Here is a 27,189-nt window from a genome sequence, read left to right as displayed (position 1 = left end):
TCATTTAAGACAGGGAATACTTTATTCAAACCCATCAGAGAAATGGACAGGTTGGATCTGTAACAAAGTGTCGTGTTTTAAAGCATAGGCCAGTAATTGTACGAGAGTATACACTGCTACATACAAATTAACTGATCAGACCACAGCTTTTCAATGTTTAAAACAGAATAAGTTTCCCTGTAAAAGCAGCACCTTTGTGACATATTAACTTTAGTATTCCTCTCCTTCTTCCTCACCCTCTCCTTCAACAGAATCCACACCAACCTCCTCATAATCCTTCTCAAGGGCAGCCATGTCCTCACGGGCCTCAGAAAACTCTCCTTCCTCCATACCCTCACCCACGTACCAGTGAACAAAGGCACGCTTGGCATACATCAGGTCAAACTTGTGGTCCAGGCGGGCCCAAGCCTCAGCAATAGCTGTGGTGTTGCTCAGCATGCACACAGCTCGCTGTACTTTGGCCAGGTCTCCACCAGGTACCACAGTGGGAGGCTGGTAATTAATGCCAACTTTGAAGCCAGTGGGACACCAGTCCACAAACTGGATGGTACGCTTGGTCTTGATGGTGGCAATGGCGGCATTGACATCTTTGGGAACCACGTCACCACGGTACAACAGGCAGCAAGCCATGTATTTACCGTGGCGAGGGTCACATTTCACCATCTGGTTGGCTGGCTCAAAGCATGCATTGGTGATTTCTGCTACAGAAAGCTGCTCGTGGTAGGCTTTCTCAGCAGAGATGACAGGGGCATATGTGGCCAGAGGGAAGTGGATGCGGGGATAGGGCACCAGGTTGGTCTGGAATTCAGTCAGGTCAACATTCAGGGCTCCATCAAATCTGAGGGAAGCAGTGATGGAGGACACAATTTGACCTATCAACCTATTCAGGTTAGTGTAGGTTGGGCGCTCAATATCGAGGTTTCTACGACAGATGTCATAGATGGCCTCATTGTCAACCATGAAGGCACAATCAGAGTGCTCCAGGGTGGTGTGGGTGGTGAGGATGGAGTTGTAGGGCTCAACTACAGCTGTGGAAACCTGGGGGGCTGGGTAAATGGAGAACTCCAGCTTGGATTTCTTGCCATAATCGACAGAGAGACGTTCCATCAGCAGGGAGGTGAACCCAGAACCAGTTCCCCCGCCAAAGCTGTGGAAAACCAGGAAGCCCTGAAGACCTGTGCATTGGTCAGCCTGTGAAAGAAGAAAAAAGAAAATGTAATTCTTCAACACTGGGATACTTTTCAATTAATAGAGTGAGCAGTGTATCTCACATTTGGGCATGCACCAAAGAATGAATGCTATAGTTTGGTCTCTTCACTAAACTTGCAATGAACCACCTCACCCCATTTTAAGTATATTTCAAACTGGTACTCACCAGCTTCCGAATTCGGTCCAAGACGAGGTCAATGATCTCCTTGCCAATGGTGTAGTGCCCCCGGGCATAGTTATTGGCAGCATCTTCCTTGCCTGTGATGAGCTGCTCGGGGTGGAAGAGCTGGCGGTAGGTGCCAGTGCGAACTTCATCTGGAAAAGGGAAACAAAGCGGCCACCCATCACTAACAACCCGCACAAACCTGCCCAACCCCAGGGCATCAACAGAGCCCCCAGGACACACATCCTGTCCCAGATCCCTGGGATCTCACTTGGGCTACTGAGGTCAACTCACCAATGACCGTGGGTTCCAGGTCTACAAACACTGCCCTGGGCACATGCTTGCCAGCGCCTGTCTCACTGAAGAAGGTGTTGAAAGAGTCATCTCCTCCTCCAATGGTCTTGTCACTTGGCATCTGGCCATCAGGCTGGATGCCATGTTCCAGGCAGTAGAGCTCCCAGCAGGCATTGCCGATCTGGACACCAGCCTGGCCAACGTGGATGGAGATGCACTCACGCTGTGGGAAGGAAAAGAGAAAAATTATAAAATTAGGTTGTGTTATCATTTTGAATTTTCAGTAGATTTCTTTAAATGTTTCTAGTTATATACAGGTATTCTTCAAATTTATTTGAGGTCACATCCCTAACACAATGAGGAAACGCACCTGCTACAAAAGCTGCAGGTGGGCGTGGCCTGAAAAATGTTGCACCGTACAGCAGAGTGCAAGCCTATTGTTCCCATGGCCATGCTTGAATAGAAGATTTTTCATTTGAAAAATATTCAAAACACAGATTCTGTAGAATGAAGTTTAATTCAATTATTAATTGGAATCAATATTACTACCTCCTTCCCCTTTAAATACAGATGAGAATTTCTTCTAAATATGACTTGGTATTTCCACATGGACATCTGTATTGCAGCTGAGGCTAGAAGCCACACCCTTTTGCAGTCTATCTGCAGAACCCATCTGTACGAGGGGGTTGGAAGCTAAGCAAGGGCTGACTCCTTGCACTGCTGCATTGCTGTGCCTGGTGCTAGCCTGTGCTGTCTGCTACATTATTTAACAGAGCAAGCTCTATTTCCAGAAACTACCCACATGATCTCATTGTGCCATTCTGCCAGTTTCGCTCCTCTGAGCCAGGCTGGAACCATACGCCTAAATTGAAATGAATTAATGAAATCCGCTCGAACAAAAGACTGCTGGACACAGAGTATAATTCTTCTTTGTCTGCATTAATTTCATTACTTTTTAAAAATTTGTCCAGAATTTTCTCCACTGTAGAAAAGTGAAAAATTATGAGTATCTTTAAAACATCAGTTCCTAAATTGGAAACAAACTATCACATGAGACGCTACCAAACAAACAAGAAAGTCCAGTGAAAGGATAATGAAATATTTATTTAAAACAAAATAGTACGTATTTTCAGTCGTTCGATTCTCTACCCACCACAGAATGTACATACTCATCACATTCAATAGGTATTTTCTACTCGATGGTCTTTATGGCTACAACTTGCATTGTCTATCCATTGTCTATTCACTGATATATGGGGGGGCGGGGCGTTTCCCTGGGTCCTGAGCGTTGGGGTACCCTGGTTCACAAAGTGGTCTTTCTCACTGAACATGTGGCCAAGACAGACACACAATCAAGTCCGGCAGGTCTGGGTAGCCCCGGACCAGACCTTAAAGGACTTGTCAAGTGAATTGTGATTTTGCTTCTCAAGAAAAAACATTTCATCTAAGTGTTAGCAGTGAATGAAAAACCTTGTGAGGCCTACAGTTCTACAACGATGAAAGACATTAAAAGTCTTCTCCTGACAGAAGAGATTTAGCGAGAGCGAACCCCGCCCAATGGCTCCAAGGCCAGAGAAGCCAGAGACAAACAACTCCGCCCCTGCGCCGTCCTGACGCCGGCTGCCGCTGGCTCCAACAGAAACCAACCACTTTTTTCCCGTTAATACGCGGGTTTCTTTCTAAAATGCCAAAGAACCGGCAAGGGAACTTTTTTTTTTTAACTAACCCAAGGCTCCGCTTTGTCTCAGCCGTCGTCTCTCCCCACTCCTCCCAGCTAAACGCACAGACCCCTGGTCTTCTGGGGCGACGCCTCCTCTCCCTTTCCCTGGGGAACAACGCGAGAAGGAAAAGAGCCTCCCCGATTCACACGAACACAGTGTGCACAAACACGGGCCGGCAGGAGACGCCGCGATCCCCTTTCCCGGCTCCAGACCCTCTCATCACCGACAGATGGGCTGCTTGCGCCTCTGAAAGCCTCGGATAACAAGCGCCTCCACGCCGCCTTTGTTCTTCCCCACGGTTCTGCCGCGCCCTGGGCGCAATTTTTGCCGGGCTCTTGCTTGCACCCCGCACTGCGGCAGCGGCCAGGCTCAAGGATTTGGGGCAGACAAAGCTTAACCTCTCCAACAAAGCGTAAGGCGACCTACCCTGACCCAAAGAAGTTGTAAAGGAAAAGAGCTTAAGATTTTCCAAGCAGACCGTGGGGGGCTGATCGCACCCAATGGCCACAAAGAACCAGAGAGAACGTATTCTTTCTTACCATGGTTGCTGCTTTGCGGCTGCCGGGTGGATGGCTGAGAGGAAAAGGTTGTTGCTTCTTACAGCGCGACTCTTAGGCGGTCGATGTAAGAGAACCTGCTGCACATGGGTGGATGCGGCTCCCTATATACAACTCGGTCACCATGGGGATGGGCTGGGGCCTTTTCCTGTTGGTCCAGACCCCTCAATCTGCCCAGAGAAGCCACGACAGAAGAGTGGTGATTGGTGCAAGCGACATGGGATGAGGTAATCTCTCCCCCACCCCTTTTTCCCTAGCATCCATAGACTGTTTGCATCCTTCAGACAAAGAGACTGAGCGAAAACAGTCAGCGGAGCATCCATTATGGGGTGGGGCTGAGGAGGGGGTGCAAAAGGAAAGAAAGAGAACAGAGGCTGGGGTGATTTTATACTGCCTGAACCTCAAACTACAACTAAAATCACCAATGTAAGGTTTTTCCCAACTCTTAGTCGCAGAATTTATGTTCAGATGAAATATTTAATGGAAAATTGCTCCAGTCTCTCCCTCAAAGTGTATACTAAACTCGACCACATTCCGTGAGGAGTCAACATCGATAATTGCTTTAAAAATAAAGTAGGAGAGAAGACGGGAATGATCCTTCAAATGGCTTAGGTAAATGTGTTTGTTTGTTTTAGTTTTTAAAAAGTTTAATAGTAGAGTCATCCAAAATGGTTTCTCAGGTTCAAGTTTCATTTTCAGATCTTCTTTTGTACCCCTTCCCAAATAGCTAAACAAAAACGGAAGATGGAAAGAATAACCATACTAAATATGGAAGCACACAAGTAGTTCTAACGTGGCAATAATTACGCTCTAATTAACATACTGTAAATAATTTTACTAGAAATAGTCCTTTACCAGAAGTCTATGTAATAGTAGTTTGTGTAGTGTATTTTTCCTTAAAATGAATCAGTTTTTCCTGATATAGAACTGAGAAAATATAAAGAGAAAGAATTGAGTTCAGAAGCTAATACTACCTGTGCATGCGGTTATATTCTGCATTGTTCTCTTTCCTGGAATGAAAAAAATAACTGAGACACCAAATTAAAAAGGAGAGCTGCACAATGTAAAAAGAAGACTATTTTGGGATGTTGCCTCCATCCACAGACCAATCTGTGATGTCAGCTCAATAACTGCATTTCTTTTTTATGTAGTTCTTATCTGAATTTGGTAAATCTCCTCCTCCGAGATTAGGCTTCTAACTGTGGGAATTGCAGCCAGCCTCACACGCTGGCTATTCAACTAGAGACTGGTGGTTGCTCAATTGCCTCTTGGGACAAAAAGGCTTTGCTTTCACCCCCTAGGAAATGGATTGCAGTAACATTCTTTTGCTACTTTGAAAGGCTCCATTTTCAACAAGGAAGGGCTATGCAGAGTAAGACTGAACTGGGTAACACCTGACGTTGCTAATGAATTTTCAAAGGTTAAGAGGTTTGTTATGGTCACAAAGTTGAAAATTTGTATTTTCCCTTCGTTTTCAGTGACAGATTTTCAGGGTCTGCAGCACCTTTTGAAGTGCTCCGCAGAGCCTATTCATTCCTGCTGGGTTGACAGGCAGAGCTGGGCGTGGGAGGGATGGACTTGAGACAGCTGCTGCAGGTTGTGGTGTGACAATGGTGGCCGTGGATTTTTCTAGCCGGCTATCCACAGCTCTGCTTTACTTGTTCAAATTTGCTGCAGTAGAGTCTTCCCTAGGGGGAAAAAAACCAACACACAAATGATTCACTTCTTGCATATTTCATAGGGAAAATAATCTTCAACATCATCTTATCTTTCTTTAGCAAACAAAAGTATATTTCAGTAAAAAGACAGGAAAATTAAGGACAACTTGAATGCTTCTTTCTGAATCCAGAAGTCCATTTAACAAAAATAAGAATTAAACGCCATGGGCGAGTGTAAGGATTAAATAAGTAGCTCATTGAAAATACTTCTTTCAAAATTTTAATAATGAAATAAATCAGACACTGCTGGACCTTGATAAAGTGTACAAATCTCATTTTGGGAATGAAGGGTAGTCTTGAATTTTATTTTCTTTACAGTATAAAATAAATATGTCATTTATCCAATAACCTCAGTTCCTTATGCCATTTACACTGAGAATTAAATCAAAGAGAGAAGGGTTCATGTAGTTGATTCTTCTTTGTAATTCTATCTCAGAGCCATTCTGTTTCTTATGTAAATGAGGATTTTTTTCTCCCCTTGGGCATAAGTAACAATAAGATCTAGGTCAGAAATAGACTATTTGAGCACTGATAATCTTAAATATATAAATGGGAGAGCAGGGAAAATAATCTTTTTGTTCTTCATCTGACTTAATAGTATGCAAATTATGGGAGGCCAAAAAAAATGTTTTCACTAGTTCATTTCTCATTTTTACTGCCAATTTCTTTAACTTATATCAGTGTACATGAATAAATATTCTACTAATGGATTCATTCTTGTACAGTAAGATTAGCATAAAACATTTTTTCCTTCATAATATTGTGGAATTTAAATTATTTATTTGTGTGTCTATGCCTCTTCTCCATGAAAATGTGACTCCTAGCCCCTGGCAAAGTGCCTAGCATACAGTAGACGTTATATACATGTTTGTTGAATTAAATAGCTTCTCTGTTTAATTTCAGTATTTTCATTATTATCATGATTAGTAGTTTAAAAGTATTTAATAAAGTATTTTACATTTTTTTATACAATAAGAATATACTAAGTGTCCACAGTAAGCCCTGGACCATTCTATATACTATGAGAATTTAGAGGTAGTAACAATCTCTTTTCACCACACTCTTCCAATCTAATTAAAGAAATAAAACAAGTACATGTATGTAGGTTTGAGAATGGCATGTGTTTGTGTGTGTATGGGGGAGGATCATAACTCATGTAGGAAACAAGCGAGGTGTCTAACACTTTTTTCCTACTTCTTCACCTCCTATTTATCCCTAAATCCATTCTAGTCTGGATTCTGCTCCTACCATTTTTTAAAACCAAATGCCTTCCATGTTTGTTGCTAAATCCTTTTGACCTTTGAAAGCTTTGTCACAATTGACTATTATCTCTCTTTTTTTTTCACTTTGTAAATTTTTTTTTAATTTTACTGAATTTATTGGAGTACATTGGTTAATATAATTATGTTTCAAGCGTACATTTGTATAATACATCATCTGTATATTACATTGTGTTTTTCACCCAAAGTCAAATCCCCTTTTACCCCCATGTATTTGATCCCCTTTACCTTTGTCTACCTCCCTCCCACCCCCCTATTACCTATTTCTTGAGACACTTTCTTCCCTTGGCCTCAAAAACTCTATATTTTGTGGGTTTCTTTCCTACATTTTTTGTTTTTTTCTCATTTTCTGCTGTTTCTTTCTCCGCTCCTAATCCTCACATGTTGAAGTTCCTCAAGGATCAGTCCTAGACCTTTTCCTCATTTGATTCTATGCGATTGCATCCACTCCTAGTAGATAGTAAGTGCACTCATTCCGGAGGCTGCAGATCCTTTCTGTGTGCTAATGACTTCTTGACATCTCTTCTTAGATCCAGATTATATCATAAACTTTCAATCTCTGGCTGGATTTCTCACAGGTATCCCAAATTGAATGAGTTGTCTTCACTAGATGCAAACATGCACCTCCTATAAGGTTCTTTTGCTCAGTAAACGGAGCAGCATACACCTGGTTTCTTACATCCGAAATGAGAATTATTCTTGACATCTCCCCCTCCTTTCTGACCACCATAGACTCAGTCACTATGTCCTGTCAAGTCTACATCCTAAATATGTCTCAAATCTTATTCTTTTCTCTCCATCTCTACAACCTCTACTCTAGTAAATACATCATCTCTTGTCTGGACAAACTCAGTGTCCCCTTGTATTTCCTCTACATTCACTTCTACCCCTGCCCAGTCCAGTCTCCACACAACAGCCAGAGTGATCTTGTATATATAATATAATGTAATAGATTATGTCATTCTACTGCATAAATCAGATCAATGGCTGCCTGTTAGTTTTAAGATGAAGAGCCCAAATCCTTAATGTGGCTCCTTGAATTCCATAATAGAAGTGAATCTTATATTTAAAAATCTCCGAGAGGACATATTTTTTTAAAATTACATTAAAGTTCAGATAATTTCCCGAGTTGATTTTGATAGGGAGAAGGGAGGCAAAGGGATATAAAAGCTGAATGTTCACTTAATCATTATTTGTTATGTTGTAAATTTGTGTGTTTATGCATTTTTGTATTTATGCAATTTTTTTTTTAAAGATTTTATTGGGGAAGGAGAACAGGACTTTATTGGGGAACAGTGTGTACTTCCAGGACTTTTTTTTTTCCAAGTCAAGTTGTTGTCCTTTCAATCTTAGTTCAGCTTCAAGTTGTTGTCCTTTCAGTCTTAGCTGTGGAGGGCGCAGCTCAGCTCCAGGTCCAGTTGCCGTTGCTAGTACGGGCAACCTTGTGGCAACCAACTGAGCCATCTGGGAGCTCAGTGGAAGCTCAGCTCAAGGTGCCGTGTTCAATCTTGCAGGGGGCGCAGCCACCATCCCTTGCGGGATTCAAGGAATCGAACTGGCAACCTTGTGGTTGAGAGCCCACTGGCCCATGTGGGAATGCAACCAGCAGCCTTCGGAGTTAGGAGCACGGAGCTCTAACTGCCTGAGCCACCGGGCCGGCCCTGTATTTATGCAATTTTTATAATAAAACTTTTAACAATATAAACCCATGAGTTCCTAAAGATATTCCCACAGAGGAAAAGGAAAATAAAAAGGAGAAAGAAAAGTGAATTAAAAATAATCATCTGATACCATTGTACTTTAAATAGGGAAAATAATATTAGCAAAGAAATTGACTTGGGCATGCAAAGGAATTATGAGTAATGTGTTTTATGGGGAGAATGGAGCTAGTTAAAGCATTTGAACTCCAGTCTGAAGGGGTTTGGGCTTGAGTCCATAGACAGTGTGAAGCCTTTATAATTTTAGGGTAAAAAAAGCATAAAGGGAAGGGAACAGCATATTCATAAAATTAATCTGACAGGTAAGTGGAATAAGGAAGGAGACATGTGATAAGGGGACCAATAAGGAGGTTATTGCAATAATCTAAGCAGAAGGTGTCAGACCATAGTAATTACAGTGGGAATGGATAGAAAGAGATAATAGAAAAGACCATCCAAAGGCAGAATTCCAGTGGTGATTGGTTGGACATGAGGTAAAAAGGAAAGAGTCAAAGTTAACCTTTAAACTTTGGAACCTGAAGAACTAGGAAAATGAAACGGTAATGGTGCTCTTTACAGAAATAGGGACTTTGAGCAGAGATGCAAGTTTGAGCAGGAAATGTGTTGGTGTATGTTGTGTTATGGAGAGGGTGTTGAGGGCAGGACCAATCAGTCGATGTGATCTTACAAAGTGAATGTTACACTGTTTGAGGTGATAGAGGGATTGAGGGCAGAAGTCCTGGAGGCCACTGGGAATCTGAGATTGACACTACTCAGATAAAGGTCAGGATTAGAGGGGTGGAGATGTAAATTTGGAACCTACTGACAACAGCATTATACACTAGTGGTATTGTATGAGAATAGAATTCTCCAAGTGTAACCCAGAATTTCAAGTTATGCCACTGAATGGGAAACACAATTCACGTATAATTATGTTTACCAAGTGAGAAGCCTTTTTTTCTTTTTTATTCTTCATTTTGAAAACTTTTTATTGAAAGATGACATACATACATAAATTTTCACCAATCATAAATGTACAACTTGATGAATTTTTGCAAACTTAACATTATTACTAATGTGACCAGCATGCAGATCAAGAAACAGAACATTATCACTATCTGAAGGGCCTTCTCCTTGTTCCACTACTGACTCACTATCTGTTCTCAAAGGTAATCCCCACTGAATTCTAGCACAATAGATTCATTTTGCCTGTTTTTGAACTTGATATCAATAGAATATACTCTTTTATATATGACTTCTTTCATTCAATATTTTTGTGAAATTTACTCATACCATTGAATACAGTTGAAAATTGTTCTTATTGCTGTGTAGTACCCCATTGTATGGATATACCATAATTTATACATTTCCCAATGTTAATGAATATTTGCATTGTTTCCAGCATTCTTGTACATGTGTTTGGGTGAATATATTTACAAATTTCTGCCGTATGTATTTCTGCCAGGAGTGGAATTGTGGGGTAATAGGGTGTGTACATGGTCAGCTTTTATAGACAAACTCCAGGTCTTTGTGGGATAGTGTGGTATAGAGAATGCAGGAAGACTTCCTGGAAGAGGTGATACTTGGGACTGTCTTGAAAAATAAATAGTAGTAGGTACAAATGGGGAAGAGAGTGTATATGCAAATGCATAGACAACTGGGTGAGATTCAGAAACTGAAGGTGATTTGTTATGGTTTGTTACATAAAGTGTTAGAAAAGGGGACTAGATAATGATGAGGCTGGAGGACTATGCAAATAATCAGTTATGAAAGGACCTTATTCTAAATTCAATGAATGCCATTAAAGGAAAGAGGAATAATGAACTTTGCATTTCAGAAAGATTCTTCTGATTGCTGTGTGCAGAGAGAATAGATAGAACAGAGTTGGGGATGGGGGAACATAAGGCAGAGAGACTGGTTAGAAGATTGCTGGTTAGTAGATGGTGAGCTGATTTAAGGAAGTTGTAATGGCAATGGAAAGAAATAGACATATTTAGGAAATATATAGAAGGTTGAATCTAGAGCGGCTGGTGATATGTAGGAATAAGGAGCAGCAAAGTGTGAAGGATGGGGTTACCAGCTCGAGTCAGGCAGACCTAGGTTCAATTCTTTTTGTCACAATTTATACCAGATTAGGAAGACCATTATAGCTTTAAAGAATGGACTAGAAGGGCAAGGAGACTATTTAGGAGACTATTGTAGTCATCCAGGCTTCAAGATGACAGCCTAAGGTTAATGGAAGGAAAGAGATGGATTTAGGGGATATTTAGGTTAATTTACCAGATTTGGGAACACACTTAGTAAATTAAAGACAATGAAGGACTGCAAGAGAAAGAAGTGTCAGAAAAGGAAACAAGGGCTGGCCCGGTGGCTCAGGTGGTTGGAGTGCCTTGCTCCTAACACCAAGGTCGCTGGTTGGATTCCCACATGGGCCAGTGAGCTGCGCCCTCCACAGCTAAGTCTGTGAACAACAGCTCTGCCTGGAGCTGGGCTGCTGTGAGCAGCCGGAGGTTGGCGTGTGCTGCTGCGGGCTGCTGTGTGCTGCCGTGGGCTACCGTGTGCTGCCGTGGGCTACCGTGTGCTGCCATGAGTGGCTGGTGGCCAGTGTGAGTGGCCGGCAGCTGGCGAGAGCTGCCGTGAGCTGCTGTGAGCCGACGACCGGCGACCAACTGCCTCAGCTGGGGGGAGCGCAAGGCTCATAACACCAGCATGGGCCAGGGAGCTGTGTCCTACACAACTAGACTGAGAAACAACACCTTGAACTGGAGTGGGGGGTGGGGGAGGCGGAAGAAAGAAGGGGTAAAAAAGGAAAGGAAACAAAGAAGGACTGGCCAAAGGAGGAGGAAAAGCAGAAGCCATTGATGTTACAGAAAGAAAGGAAGCACAGTGTCAAAGCAGAGTGCTGAGTAATATCAAATACTGCAGAGGGGTTGTTAATAAGGACAGAAGACTGTTCATTAGATTTAGTGAAAAGGAAATAAATGTACAGCAATGAGTTTGATACAAAAGACATAAAACTTGTTTCAAGGTCCAAGGACGGAAATTGCTATTTCAATATATTGTGTCAAGTTCTGTGACAGCAGGATCAGCGCAGGAGCTGCCGGACAGAAAGAACTGGGTTACATTCCCCAGCTTCCTCCCACGATGGTGGTCACTGTCTTATGCCACATCACTGCCTCTGCATCCTTTGTGAAGTGGCCATACCTGTCCACCTCACACTGCCTTCCTTGTGTCGGTTTGAGTGTAAAAGGAGACATTTAAGCAAGTAGGTTTTCCTTAAATTCTCTAACAAAAACATACTTCAAAGTCTAAATTTAAACAAGAAGATGGAGATGATTTTGCTGACATGCTGAATTTACATTTATCTTTATTTTAGGCATCAGTACTGATCCATGTATGGAGTGAATTGGTTCTCACTATATATGGCCTTAAAAGACTATCTGCTGCATTCACGTTGGCCAAATTCCAACATTAGCAATTTAGCTGACAATATGACCCCACACCTGGGTTTAGAATTTTATTTAAAGCTTAATATTATCTTTTTCAAACTGGTCAGCACAATGCAATATTACTAAATACTAGTTTTTTCTGGATAATGAAGGTAAGAATTATCTGTGGTATTTCTGGTAACTGCATTTCATCTATTTTAGGTAGGAATTTTATGTATGTAACAGAGATAAATATTAATGAATTCTGTTCCAGAAGTAAGACATAAATTAACACAATAAACTCCTGTACTCTGTAATATTAAAAATATATCTCTGGTATTATAATAAAATGCTTTGAGGTTACTCATTGATGTTCAGTAATTTACTGAACCACTCTTTTTAACAAAATATATTATGTCCAGAGTTACACATTTTAATTTGTAATTTTGCTCTGGTACATTGGGGAAGTGGTTTACCCAAGCCTACTGATGAAATCTGGCATTTGGAAAAAGGGACAAAACTTGAAGAGGCTCAGAAGCATCCTGAGAAAAGAAAGAGAAGGAAGTGGAAAAGACAGATAATCTCAGTTTTCCATGAAACTCAATTTATAATTTGGTTGCATTTCATTAACTCAAATTACACACACTCAGAAGAATGCACACTGAACCACCTCTGTCCCTCCCCCCTTCCCCCCAAAGCAGATGGAAATTAGGTGGCAGACTGGGAAGGTTGCCATGGTGCACTGGCTATAGGGATTTAATAGTAATCGAAAGAAGGTCCATAATCCCCTCCCCCAACCATTCCAATGTGTATTTCTCTTTTTTCTCTCAAATCCTTGTCTTAATTAATTCCATATTACAGATAAACCAGGGTGAGACTGATTTACTAGTGAATAAAAAAATGTACTATCTCCAAAAGTGTTTATAGATGTATTGATATTGTTAGAAATAAAATACTGAGGGAATTATAACTGGTCCATTTTCATATGGAGCTAGCCACACAAAAAGTAAGAATTCATTTTTAAAATGTTTTATGCAATATGCCCCCATTTTGGAGATATATATATATATTTGTTGTTGTTGTTGTTGTTGTTGTTGTTTGTTTGTTTCTTTTTTTTGTTGTTACTAGTTTTAACCCCCTGGATGACCTGTAGGCATCTCAAATTTATATAGTCTATCCAAATGGAATTAGTTATTTTTCTCCATTACCCTCCTCACTATTCTATATTCTAAATTCTTCTATAGTCTCACTATCGGTTCATTGTCACCATCTTTCTAGTCTAACAAGCTAGATTAAAATAATAACCTTCTATAATACTATGTGTCAGGCACTATTTGTAGCACTTTATGTATATTAACTTATTTAAATTAATTCCAGCTGATCACTAAATTCTTTCAATTATATTTCAAAATTGTCCTAATAAATATTTGCAGAATGAACAAATGACTAATTATCTAAAGCTTGACCAATTTTATTAGCCAAAGGGCCTAGCTCAAAGGGAGGATGTGGCAGAATATTTAGGACTTGGTCTTTGAAGGTTCTTCTTTAAGCGTTACATGTATTGTAAATCCAAGAGCCCAAATAGTAGAAGACAACCCTTTGTAACATATTGGAATCATGCTGTACACCAGTATTTCCTACATGTGCTGAAGTAATTAGGGTGCTCATTAAAAATACCGATTCCCAGTTCCTGCACTGGAGAGTCTGATTTAGTAGGTCTAATTCTCTTAGAATTACTAAGTAGTATTCTCTTAGAATTAATAATTTACCATTTTGGAACTAAAGAGTTTTAATGCTTTTGGGTGGTATGGTTCAGTTATTTCTAAATTCTGATAACTCCTGGATAAGTTGACAGAGAATTACTGTCTAGGCAACCGTAATCCAGAAAGACACAACTTTCAATGACGCTCAGCCTAAAAAGGTGTTTTAGGAAACATTTCTCCATCTTCCTTTAGATTTAAAAATCTATTATGCATGTGCAGAAGAGAGGGAAGGCTGCATTTTTCTTCATCTGCCCAGCCTAAAATATCATTTAGGAAATATTTCTCTATTTCCCTCAAACATTGTCTTGAAGAGAAAGGATTAGAAAAGGCTGTGCTGCTTTTAAGAACAGCAATCTGTTATTGTAGTATACAGATTATAAGAGATGTAGAGGTTTATTCAAGATAGCATGGCCCAAAATAAGTCCCCTCCATGGTAAGATTGTCTCTGGATTTAGTATATTTTAATAAGTAAGTCCCACTATTAATTTTTTAAATGATTTTAGTATGTTTAGATATGTCAGAGAGACTACTCCTAACCCCTCATGTTACTAAGCAACATATACAGTTGCTAGGAGACAGACTTGCAACCTTGGGGGTACTTCAGTTTTTCCTTATCACCTTGCATACTACATGACTATACTCTAGAGAATTTTACAGCCTTAGAGAAAAAAGTGAAAAGCGAATGGTATGTAGAAAAGATGGAAAAAGAATGATAGGAGTGGAGAAATAGAATAAGGAAATTCGCGAGGTATTTGAGAAGAAGTGTGTGAGGTTGGCAGAGGAAGGCTATTACGCAATTTCCTTGACTGAGTCATGGAAAAACCTTAAATTGCCAGGGCTCTATTTCATATTCAGTTTGCTTTTATCTTTCTAAAAACAAAGTAGAGAATAAAGTTGGTGAGGACAATCTTTTAGATGGTATTCCTGAATATTTTCAGAAGGGTGGAAATCAATTATAATTTACAGAAGACTGGCAATTACAGACACATTAAACACATTCATACATTGTTTAAAATTCCAAAGTCAGGTATACAACACTATTTCCTTTCATTTCTCCCTCAAAAGAGTAAAAAAGGGGCAGTACTAAGAGGGAGGTTAGAATATAAGTGTTCTTGCACAAATTTAGAAGCAAGATGGTCATACAGGCTCCTGGGAAGTATGTGTTTCTGTACAAAATTCTGAAAATCTAATATAATGGGGGAAAGAAGAATCTGTTGTCTCTACCTGGAGGACCCTGTTGTATCTGAAATAAGAAACCAGGCTCCAGGTTTCATTGTGGGCATGTGAAAGGTTGAGTCTTTGTGTCTCTGTGGTATTTACTGTTGCTGGCAACCAGGAAGCTGCCTAGCGATTGTTGCTAGGTCCTCAGTGCCTCTGTTTGCCTGAAACCTTAATCAGTGCCAGAAACACCAGAGATAAAAATCGTTGCACAAAATCCAGTGCCTGTTATCCTCAATGGTCCTACTGCACACAGTCCATCTTGTGTTCAGTGAAAATCAGTGCAAAAGGGAGACTTCACACAAAGAGTTCATCCTCAGCTTCCGCTTCATGAACGCCAGTTCTCTCAGCACAGAACGCTGAGAGGAGGCTGCAGGATGGTTTAATTAAAGTAAGGTTTATATTCTGGTGTCACCAGAGTTAACTAAATGCATAAGAAAGAGTCTGAGACAAGGAACACAGACAAGAACATTTTTGTCACATTCGGACGACTTCCAGTTCTGAAGGCAAGAAGGTCCCATCAATGTTTGCTGAGAGCTTGAGATCACCTTAGTGACCACAGAAGCCATGGTACTATTTCAAATAGGAGTCCAGAAGATTCTGATAAAGATTCATGTCAGCATAATCCCCAGAAATAACTGACATCATGTCTTGAAATTAAACATTTACTCTTAGATGAACCTCATAGATCAGTAAAGCCCACTTAAGCCATCTTGTGCAAGTGCAGACTTTAAATTTTGTTTTTTGCAAATTGCCTTTCCAGATGTAGACAGTTATATCTCTGAAGTTACCTGGGAACATCTGCAAATCTGGGCTGATATTAAGGAAAGATTGATGCTGAGATGACATAAATATCTACTTATATCAGGGATCTAGCCTCTGAAAGTGTGTCTAAATGTGATTATTACTAATTTTTGAGCACCTAAGCAAGGCTAAGTACTGTATTATCTAATTTAATTCTCAAAATAATTCTAGGAAGTAGGTACAATTATATTCACTTTTTCCCTTAGTTGAGAAAACTGGTTCAGAGGACTTAAATAATATACCCAAGGTCTCTCAGAGCTAATAAATGGCAAAATGAAAATTCAAACCTGGATCTATCCAGCTCCAGTATTTGACCCGTACCATTACTCTATGTATTCTGTTTAATAGAGAATGCTTTTTCTTAAAACACAATTAAAAAAAATTTTTTATTGGGGAATATTAGGGGACAGTGTGTTTCTCCAGGGCCCATCAGCTCCAAGTCGTTGTCCTTCAATCCAGTTGCGGAGGGCGCAGCTCAACTCCAAGTCCAGTTCACGTTTTCAATCTTCAGTTGCAGGGGGCACAGCCCACTACCCATTGCACCGGCAACCTTGTTGTTAAGAGCTCTAACCAACTGAGCCATTCGGCGGCCCTGAGAATGCTTTTTCTATGGGAATAAATTGTGTAGTAGGTACATCATCGTGTCAAGGTAAATAGCATAGGCTCTGGAGTCCTTCCGTCCCCTTGTAGGGTAGGGTAGTTGAGGCTCAGAATGTCTGCTTCCTCTGGGGTTTGCTTTGCCATAAAAGCCCCACCAGGACAATCCTCCAGACCCCGCAATTCCCCATCCTCACATTTCCCCAAGTATAGATTATTCGGGATGTAATAACACCCCAGGGGGTCTTTAGATGGATGGTTCCGACTAGGCTCTGCAACCCAGTCCAGTTAACCTGGTAGTTCTTTTCAGTGTAAGGCGGACTTGCCCCTAGAACTTCCTGAATTCATCTGATTGCCTCTTCTGATTTCCTCATCTAATATGAACAGATGATTTTTAGGGACTGTGTGTTCTGAATTCTAATTTAGAAAGGAATGCCTTTTTTAAAGAACAATCTGGAGAGCTGTAACATTTTACATTATCCAGAGCTCGGTTCAGTGCCTTGGAGCTACATTGTCTCAAAATCTTCATTCCAGAAGAAAATCTTTCCTCTCCCATTGCATAACCAAAAAGTCCGCTGAATGGTATTTTCAGAACAAAGAAACATCTGATAATTAACAAAAAAAAATTAAAGCATTAATTCTTACATACACACTGAGCAGAAAACTTGAAATAGTCACATGCCCGTGGTGTGCTGGGGCCTGCTTATAAGAGCTCATGAGAGCGGATTGTATGCACCTCTTCCCAAATCTGTGTTCAGACATCACATTGGTAGCTTGAAATTAGTCATGGTGGGAGCATTTACACCATAGAAATTAGCTGATGCTACAAATCAGGATTTTTCTTTCTCTCTCTCAGAGACAGTTATTAAATATTTACCAGAAAAACCACTAGGAGAGGAGTTCTCAAAGAGCAATGCATGAGCGATGTAACTTCAGTGAAATGTAGTCCGTCCTCATGTCACTGGGCATTGTGTTGCTGGACTTCTCATATTATAGTAGAAAGAAAGGAAGTCTCTGCTCAGTGATGTGCACTAATCCAAGTTTTAGTGAATGAGGGCATACAGTATGTGCCCTCAAGCAGAAGAGTTGGCAGAAGTTATGTTCAGTATTTGACACAGGACAGGCTACGGTATGATCCATATCTTTTCAGAATGTTGGGTATATCTGGGAGTGTCCAAGAGAGAAGGTACAAGGCAGGTTGCAGAGACAGCATGGTTTTCTCATATCAGCCTCTATAGGTGGGTTTTTGGATTCTGTGATGGTCACTGAAACAGTCTTTATTGAAATCTATAGATCACAGGCCTGGTCTCTATGTGTGAGAAGCCTTAGAACCTGACTTTGGAATGGTAATTGTTAGAAAAGTGGGATTTAAAAATCCTGACATGTTGCTAAATGATTTGAGAATATTTATAATAATAGCTAACATGTCTTAATTTATTACCACATGCCGGGGTCTGTGCTAGGTACTTTAGTTGGTTTTAACTCATTTATTCCCAATTACAACTCTCAGAGATAGGTACTATGATTATCCTTATTTTACAGATGATGAAATTGAGGCACAAAACTTTTATGTAAGTTACTGAAAGTCACCAAGTAAATAATAGAGCTAGAGTTCAAACCCAAGAAGTCTGAGTTCTAATCCTTTATAGGCCTTCTGGTATAATTTTTCTTGCTAAATATAGATCAAGAGTAATGTTTAGGTTATTTCCAATAATTTTCTAACAGAACATATGAAATACCACTAGTTCAGTGTTATTTCAACCTTTTGACCATTGACCCATTGTAAAAAATACATTTTACTTTTATATTATAGACCCAAAACAAAAAACTACTCTTCCTTTGCATAATACTCATTGATATTTTTTATCCTGTTCTATTTCATTTTTTAAATTCTGGTCACAAGTCACTAAATTGATTTCTTGACCTACTAATCAGTGGAAAACTGACTGTTTGAAATTCACTGCACTAGGTTTTTACATATGCGGCCCCATGCCATGGCTCAGCATACTACTGGTATCTATTTTAAAACAAAATTAACAGTACCCTATTTTTTTTTCCAATTACCCTACGGTCTTGTGACAAATTCACCTGAAAATGGACATATGATTTTAAAAGATTCAAGAGAGGAAGTTGGTGCTAAGCTAGTGGTAGTGAAAATGGAAAGGAACAATCCAAAGGAAGAGTTTTGGAAGCAGATTTTCAAGATTTGGCAACTGACAGGACAGGAGGGTCTAGTGTCCCTCCCCAGATGATACAATCGATAATGTCCTAAGTGTTCATACTGAGCAGAGAGGTGAAATATAAGGTATGGAGCCATGGGGCAATAGCCAGCTGGAATAGCGCATCAAGTTTCCAGGCTAGTAGTGCTGAGGTTACCACAGTCTAAAGCTGAATTGCTAAATCCAAATGGGTGAAACAAAAGGGAAGGCAAAACATGAAGCATGAAAGTTGGAGACCCAAGAGAGCCCCTGCCTACAGAAGTTCTAATGAGCTGAGAAGGCAGTAGAAAAATGAATCTTGAGGAAAAAGCAAGAAAATGATTTCTGTCTGTGGGTCTGAGCGTTCCCTGAGAGTTACGTAAAGGCGAAGGTGGTAGCACAAGCATGTGCTGGGTTCTACTGGGACTCTAACACGTGGCTTCTCATTTTCAGGAGCTCCAAGTCCAGGGCAGCGTCGTGTGAAGGAGCATCAGTAAGGAGAAGCTTATCTTCCACCACCTCACATAGCTAGTACTAATGATATGTGTATAGTGCCTTACCGATTACAGAGAGCTTTCATATCTGTTATCTCACTCAATTCATTCAAAAACCGTGTGGGACAACAGTATAGTGGTTACCAGAGGCAAAGGGGGTGGGGGGAAGTAGAAAAGGGTCAAAGGGGTCAAATACATGGTGATGGAAGGAGATTTGATTTTGGGTGTGAACACACAATGCAATATACAGATGATGTATTATAGAATTGTACACTTGAAACCTATATAATTTTAACAAATGTCACCCAATAAACTTAATAAAACAATAAAGTGGTCAGGATTCAGTTACAAAAAAAATCTGGGATAGATATTCTTATCTTCATTTTATATGCATAAGAAGGAAGAATCTTAGGTCTAGAGCTTGAGCATATCGGAATTTAGGTTTCATTCTCTCCTCTATTTCAGAGTTGTTTATCAATAGTAAACTGTACTCATTAAATTAAATGTACTTGATAAACTTTCCTACCATAGAAGATGGGTTGGAAAAAGAGCATAGATGCCAGAAAATTCCATGATTAAAAACAAATGTCTGATACCACATCACACCCACCAGGAGCACTATAATCGAAAACACAGATAATAACGAATATTGTTGAGGATGTGAAGAAATCGGAACCTTCATACATTGTGCTGGTGGACTATAAAATGGAATACAGTCTGGCAGTTCCTCAAAATGTTAAACACAAAGTTACCATATAATGTGGCAATATACCCAAGAGAAAAGATAACATGGGCAAACAAAAGCTTGTACACAAATCTCCAAAACAGCATTATTCATAATAGCCAAAAAGTGGATAAACAACCCAAATGTTTATCAACTGATGAATGAATAAATAAATAGTGGTATATCCTTATAATGGAATATTATTCGACAATAAAAAGGGATGAAATACTGATATTTGCTACAGTACAGATGAACTTTGAAAACATTACACTAAGTGAAAGAAGCTAAACATAAAAGGCCACATATTATATGATTTCATTTACGTAAAATGTCCAGGATAGACAAATCCATAGAGACATAAAGTAGCTCAGCGGTTGCCTGGGGCGGGGCGGAAGAGAGGGTATGGGAAGGGATTGGGGAAAATGGGGAGTTACTGCTTATAGACATAAAATTTATTTGTGGGGTGATGAAAATAATCTAAAATTGATTGTGGTGATGGTTGCACAACTCTGAATATACCTAAAACCATTAAATTGTGCACTTTAAATGGGTGAATTGTATGGTATGTTACTTATATCTAAATAAAGCTTTAAAAAAAGATTATAGCCATGAAAAAAATTTATTTCCTGGTTCTGTTCATTGAATAGGCCTAAAAATAATGACATCCCAGGATCAAAGAGCTCCCTTGTGGGGGGGCCGGATGGCTCAGTTGGTTAGAGCGCAAGCTCTGAAAACAACAGGGTTGCCAGTTCGATTCCCACGTGGGCTAGTGGGCTGCACCCTGCACAACTAGACTGAAGACAACTAGATTGACGACAACGAGCTGCCGAGGGGCGGCCGGATGGTTCAGTTGGTTGGAGCGCAGGCTCTCAACCACAAGGTTGTCAGTTCAATTCCCGCATGGCATGGTGGACTGTGCCCCCTGCAACTAAAGATTGAAAACGGTGACTGGACTTGGAGCTGAGCTGCACCCTCCACAGTTAGATTGAAGGACAATGAATTGGAGCTCATGGGCCCTGGAGAAACACACTGTTCCCCAAGATTCCCCAATAGAATTTATTTTTAAAGTTAATTATTTATTTAAAAAAAAAAAAAAAAAAAAGAGCTCCCTTAGCACCAAGATTGTGAGTTTTAAAAATTATTCCTAAATCATTTATGAGGCCCGTGGATCCCAGAATAGAATGTGATAAAATAATATAACTGTATTACAAATGTGTGAAACAACCTCACTGAAGAAGATGAGAAGAAAAAGTGTTGATCTAAGTAACTTTGGAAATGAGTGGAGTCTGTAGGACTAAAGGCAAAAGAGCTGTACACACGCACTATAGTCAATAATGTTTCCCACGAGGGTACAGGTGAACAATTCTGAAACCACTATACATGTATACTGGAATTGAACAATTAAGTAAATGGATGGCGGATGGTGGGAGCCAGGTTTCTTTCTTACTATTGGAGTTGGAAGTTACAGACAAGCAAGAGAAGAAAGCAGAAATGATCCATGTGAGAGTTGGAGACATTGGTATGAACCCATGTTTAGCCTAATATTGATACAATGTTACATATAGAAATACTGTGTGTACATGTACAGATTATTACATACACATATATTGCCTTTCTCTGTCAGCTGACGGTGCCTAGAAGCAATGACACCCCAAGAGCAACAAATACACCTAGTTTGTGTTGCTAATAACATTCTCCAATAAAAGGAACCAGGACTCCTTGGAGAAATGGATTATTCTAGGACTAGGGCAAGAAATATAGCAGAGGATCCTGGAGCATCTTTTAGTGCTAGAAAGTAATGAAGTGCTCAAAACCTCACAATGATGGGGACACAGGAGGGAAACAGGAGACAACTGAAAGAGCCCGACGGCCAAAGCTGGAGCAATTTGAGCAACAAATAAGTCAAGTAGTTGGATTAAAACCTAGGATATAAAATAAATATTTATCAGGACATACTGATATAAATAAATAATTGAATAAATAAATGGAGGTGAAAGACAAAGCTCCCATGCACAAGAATTCCAAATAATTTATGTGGATACTCCTCCACTTAAGGAGATGGAGCATCATTGACCACTTTTTAGGTGTGGGTTGTGCACAATAACTCCTTCCAAAGAGTGCAGTATGAAAAGGGAAGCAAAGAGTGAGTTTACAGTGGAAAAACCTGACAACCATCACCTCAGCCAGATGATCAAGTTAACACCATCAGTGATGTCATGTTGATAGCGGGTACTCTGCTATGATGTGATGAGAACTGATTTTACCTCTGTGGTCTTCCTCCTCAAACCCCATCACCCCCAGTCAGTCATGAGAAAAAACACATCAGACACATCCCAGTTGATGGACAGTCTATAAAATATCTGATCAGAACTCCTTGAAACTCAAGGTCATCACAAACAACGAAGGTCTGAGAAACTGTCATAGCCAAGAGAAGCCTGAAGAGACCTGATGACTAAATGTAATGTGGTGTGATGGATGGAACCCTGGAACACAAAAAAAATTAGGTAAAAAACAAAGACATCCGAATAAAATATGGACTTCAGTTAATAATTATGTAATAATGTTGCTTCATTAATTGTGACAAATGTACCATACTAATATAAGATGCTAATAATAGGGGAAATTGACTGTGGGTTATATGAGATTTCTCTGTACTAGCTTCACAATTTTTCTGTAAATCTAAAACTATTCTACAACAAAAGTTTATTTAAAAACAAATATTTCCTACTTAAAAAAAATAAATCAGGGCTCCTTGGAGAAGTGGCTAATTCCTGGTCTGGGGCATAAAATATGCAAGATAAGCCTGAGACATCTTGTTATTCCAGAAAGCAAGGAAGTTCTCAAAAAATTAGTGGGATTGTGTCCAAAGGACACAGGAGCTAACATGAAGAGGTTGCTCCTATTGGTCAAAAACAGAACAAGATAAGCATTTAAAAGAACAATTACTGCAATTGATGAAAACATACTGATCATATATATATATATTTTTATTATTGGGGAAAGGGAACAGGACTTTATTGGGGAACAGTGTGTACTTCCAGGACTTTTTTCCAAGTCAAGTTGTTGTCCTTTCGATCTTAGTTGTGAAGGGCGCAGCTCAGCTCCAGGTCGAGTTGCTGTTGCTAGTTGCAGGGGGCGCAGCCCACCATCCCTTGCAGGAGTCGAAGAGTCTAACCAGCAACCTTGTGGTTGAGAGCCCACTGGCCCTTGTGGGAATCAAACCGGCAGCATTCGGGCGTTAGGAGCACGGAGTTCCAACCACCTAAGCCACTGGGCCGGCCTGATAATATTTTTTAAATCATGATTTCATAATGAGGTTTTAAAGAGAAAGAACGAAAAACATTCATCATGATATTCTGGAAACAGGCAACTTAAAGGGAAAGAATTAAGCTTTAGCCTGTGTTTTCAATATGAATTATGTTTCAGACAACCAAATTGCACTTTTTTACAAAATAATTTCAGCTACTGTAAGAAAAAGTACAGAATTAGAAAATCACTTTGCAATTCTTACTGTCAAATCATTCATTCAGGCTGAGATCATCAAAGGATGATACCATTACAAGAAAGCTCGATAGAGCATTGTAAAATGGAGGGCTCAGACTGTCACAACCTGAACCACATTCTTAATTTGTTTATTTTTATTTTAATTATTCAACAAGACAATGGCATGAGGATAAAAGGGAAAAGGAATTGCTTTAGATTAAGAGATGAGACATCACCAAAATAATGTGTTCCCTTTATTTGAATCCCAATGAAAACAAACGAATTATAAAAATAATCTTTTTAGATAATCAGAAAAATCTGAATATGGACCAAGGAATTGTTTATTTATTTGGTATGATAATGACATTGAGGTTATGTAAGAAAATGTCCATAATTGTTAGAGATGGATACTGACGTATGCAGAGGTGAAATGATATGAAGTCTGCTTTAAAATAATAAATCAAAGAAAAAGAAAGGGATAGTTGAAGAGAGTGTTGCAAAATCTTGATAATTGATGTACAAGTATCTAGGTGATGGGTGTATAGGGGTTAATTATACTATTCTCTCTACTTTTGAATATGTTTGAAAATATTCACAAAAGTTTTTGAAAAGCAAGTTGCAGAAGACATACAGCATATTCCGTTTTTGTAGAATTCAAAGCTAGTGTGCTGGGCTCTATGCTGCACAGCCAAGGTCCCCCTTTACTGAGGGCTTGTTGCCCCAGCTGCTGGGAGTTGGCAGATGCCCCAGCTGTCAGCCCCTGCAGAGACCACCTCAGCTGCAGAAAGCTTCCTCACCCCAGGTGGCCAGGTCCTAACATGGCCAGGTCCAATGACTGATTAGTGTGGTAGTATGAAGCCTAGGACATCTTGGCCCAACTTGGGACAACTCTGAAGGGCCACTGTTGCTCCAGAGCACCCTGTGGGGTCAGCTAAGGCAGTTGTTGGGCCTGCATCACAACTTGACTCATTCCTCGGCCTGATCCTGTTTCCTTGCCGTCTCTTCCCCAGATGTTGATCCCCTGCACAAGCCTTAATAAGCGTTGTGTATGCTAAACTACACTCAGAGCCTGCTTCCCTGGGAACCCTATTTGTGACAGTTTAATGTGTAGAATTGTGTCCCCCACCTGAAATGTATATGTTGAAGTCCTAACTGCCCGTACCTCAGAACGCAATCTTTTTAGAGACAAAGTCTCTAAGGAGGTAATCAGGTTAAAGTGAGGCCATTAGGGTGGGACCCTAATCCAATATAACTGGTGTCCTTATAAAAACCGGGAAATTTGGACATAGAAACAGACACGCTTAGGAGGAAGACCATGCAAATAGACACAGGGAAAAGATGGCCATCTACAAGCCTAGAAGAAAGGCCTGGAACAGCTCCTTCCCTCATAACCCTCAGAAGGAACCAACCCTGCCCACATGTCAATCTCTGACTTCTGACCTCCAGAACTGTGAGACAATACATTTCCATTGTTTAAGGCACCCAGTTTGTAGTGCTTTGTTATGATAGTCCTAGCAAACTAATACAGACGGCAAGCAGAACTAAACACTTTCGTTCAGGGATGCATATATATGTAGCAAAGCTATCAAGAAAAACAAGAGAATGAGAAGCACATTCTTCCTCATTCTTCCGTGGGGGAGTCAGGGGTGCCATACAGGGGACCCCTGGGAGCTTCATCAGTTCGTGGTGGTGTGCTTCTTGAGATGTTGGTGGGTTCTTGGACACTGGTTTTATTAGGCTTTAAAATATATTTTTCTGTTTATATAAAATATTTCATAACTTTGAAAAAGTCAGGTAAAAAAATCTGTCTGAATTGTGGGAATGTGTGCAAAGTTCTCTTGCAGAGAGTTTGGCATTAGACGAGAAGGAAATACAAACACAGAAATCTATTTCCCTTTATAGAGATTGAAGGAGACTTTCTTTGGTAATATTCACTTCTGGTCCTTCTGGGCCTCTTTTATAGCCAGTGGAATGTGAGAGAGGGGGGGAAAGTCCCTACTTTCATTTGGAACGCCCCAGGAAACATGTTGCTCATATGACCTCAATGATGAATCAGCTGGAACGACTCATTCATGTAGTTTTGAAAATGGATTCAGCAGATTTCTTTACTTCCAACATTGACTGCAGTAGAAAATAATGTGCTTGACCTCATTCTACATCTTGCTGGAAAATAAAATTAATGTTTACCTCAGAACAGTAATTTGAGACTTAATGTTTCAGAGGAGGTTTTTGAGGAGAGGTGTTTAAGAAATCCAACCTGTTTGGGCTGCAACTGAGATTGACTGTTTTCTTGTTTAGCTAAACAGGAACTCTATTTTGTCCTTCCTTTAGTACCAGCCTGGTGCCTGGTTCGCTCCCAGAGGCCAGTAGTCCTGGCCTTCTTGCCTTCTGGGGGATGTTTACTAGAGTTCCTGAAGCCACAGCCAGGTGGGTCACTGGCCCTGCCCCTTGTATGGTGTTCCCCCACTGCAGGGTATGCCTTCCCTGCCCCTCAGGTAATGAGCTCTTCTTCCACAACTAATTTCCCATACACAGGAGAATTGCTTAGGGCTGAGCAGCTTCAAAAAGGCAATTAGCATAAAGTGGGAAAGCAGTTCAGTCTCAGAACCTGGCAACTAAAGGGACTGTAACTCAAATTACACATCTAAATGTTGGCAGTAGGGAAACAATGAAAGGAACAATTGCTTAGTGGACATTGAAAACTATTTTCCTAATGCAGCAATCCTGTCTTTTTTTCTAACCCAGAGTAAAAGACAGGGTTGACGTTCTTCTCAGAAAACAGGTGGGATTGAGGAGATTTATTTATGACTTACGGGCAGCACAAAGAGAAGCTTTTATTGTTGATAGCTGGGTTGGGTGGATGCCAGGAGACACATCCCAGAGGAGCTGTGCTGCCAACCACTGACACACAAAGAGAGCTGACCTAGTCCTTTTTCATGCTGACTGCTTGTTCAGAAATTATATCAGAGAACAGTATTGAAAGACTCAGTGTGGTTTAGAACAATTACAGAGACTTGAGAGAAATCCTACTGCTAAGGAACCATTTCAAGGGAAATAGAGAAGCAGTATATTCATTAGCTTTGTGTGGGACTACTGTTCAGCTCATGGAGGGAAACTGCCCTGAGACCAGACATTTGGTGTCATCATCCTTCCTGTTCCTTTGAAACTACAAATTTAAATTCAAGCTTTCAGCAAATACCTTCTAGAACTCTCCAGGGGAAAAAATGTAAGGAGCATGTTGTAACCAATATTTTTAGGGCTGGGACTGTTTTTCAAATCCTGAACTGGAAGTGCCTGCTGGGAGGGCTTGGGAAGAAGGGAGAGAGAGGAGGAGGGGAGAAAGAAAGATTGATGGGATATAGTAAATCTAAAGTGCAGAGTAATGCATAGGTGTTTTTTTTTAGCCTCAACAGAATCATAAAATGTGAGGGCCGGAAAGAGATTTAGAGATGACTTCCCTGTCCTTCGCGGGTCATCTTACTGATGAAGAAACTTGGACCAGAAAAGTGGAGTGACCTGTATGAAGAGGCAGAGCCAGGAGGAGGCAGAACCAGGCTGGAAGCCAGGAGTGCTCACTCTTTTCACGACAACCCTGGCTTCCCTCCACATCTGCATCGGATTCCCACCCACCTGACAGCTACGGCCCCTCATCCACCACTTTGAAGAGGTTTTGGACAAAGGGAACCATCCGCAGATGGGATTGTGATTCAGTGTATTTGCCTCCATGTCTTGTATCTTCACATCCTAAAATAAGTAAATCAATTCTGTTTTTCAACCAGCTTTTAGTTTTCAATCTTTCATTTGGAAAATATGACACTTAAATGTAAAAGAAGAGGAATAA

The 27,189-nt window shown here is 40.3% G+C and overlaps 1 protein-coding gene and 1 long non-coding RNA gene across 2 annotated transcripts; one reads left to right on the top strand and one right to left on the bottom strand.

Annotated features, from left to right (window-relative positions):
- Positions 1–4,067, bottom strand: LOC141570102 (tubulin alpha-1A chain). Its single transcript, XM_074325737.1, has 4 exons — positions 3,927–4,067; positions 1,667–1,889; positions 1,376–1,524; positions 1–1,191 (listed from the first exon to the last, which is right to left on the bottom strand). The coding sequence occupies exons 1-4, from the start codon at positions 3,927–3,929 to the stop codon at positions 211–213; spliced, it is 1,356 nt and encodes a 451-aa protein (XP_074181838.1). The 5' UTR covers positions 3,930–4,067; the 3' UTR covers positions 1–210.
- LOC141570103 (uncharacterized) lies at positions 4,032–27,126 on the top strand. Its single transcript, XR_012493990.1, has 2 exons — positions 4,032–4,171; positions 26,753–27,126. It is a non-coding gene; the product is annotated as an uncharacterized LOC141570103 (long non-coding RNA).
- The last annotated feature ends 63 nt before the right edge of the window (positions 27,127–27,189 follow it).

The sequence above is a fragment of the Rhinolophus sinicus genome, linkage group LG02 (assembly GCF_036562045.2).
Source record: "Rhinolophus sinicus isolate RSC01 linkage group LG02, ASM3656204v1, whole genome shotgun sequence".
Lineage (NCBI taxonomy): Eukaryota > Metazoa > Chordata > Mammalia > Chiroptera > Rhinolophidae > Rhinolophus > Rhinolophus sinicus.
Note: the sequence above shows the minus strand (reverse complement) of the source record. Positions and strands in the feature narration are given on the sequence as shown.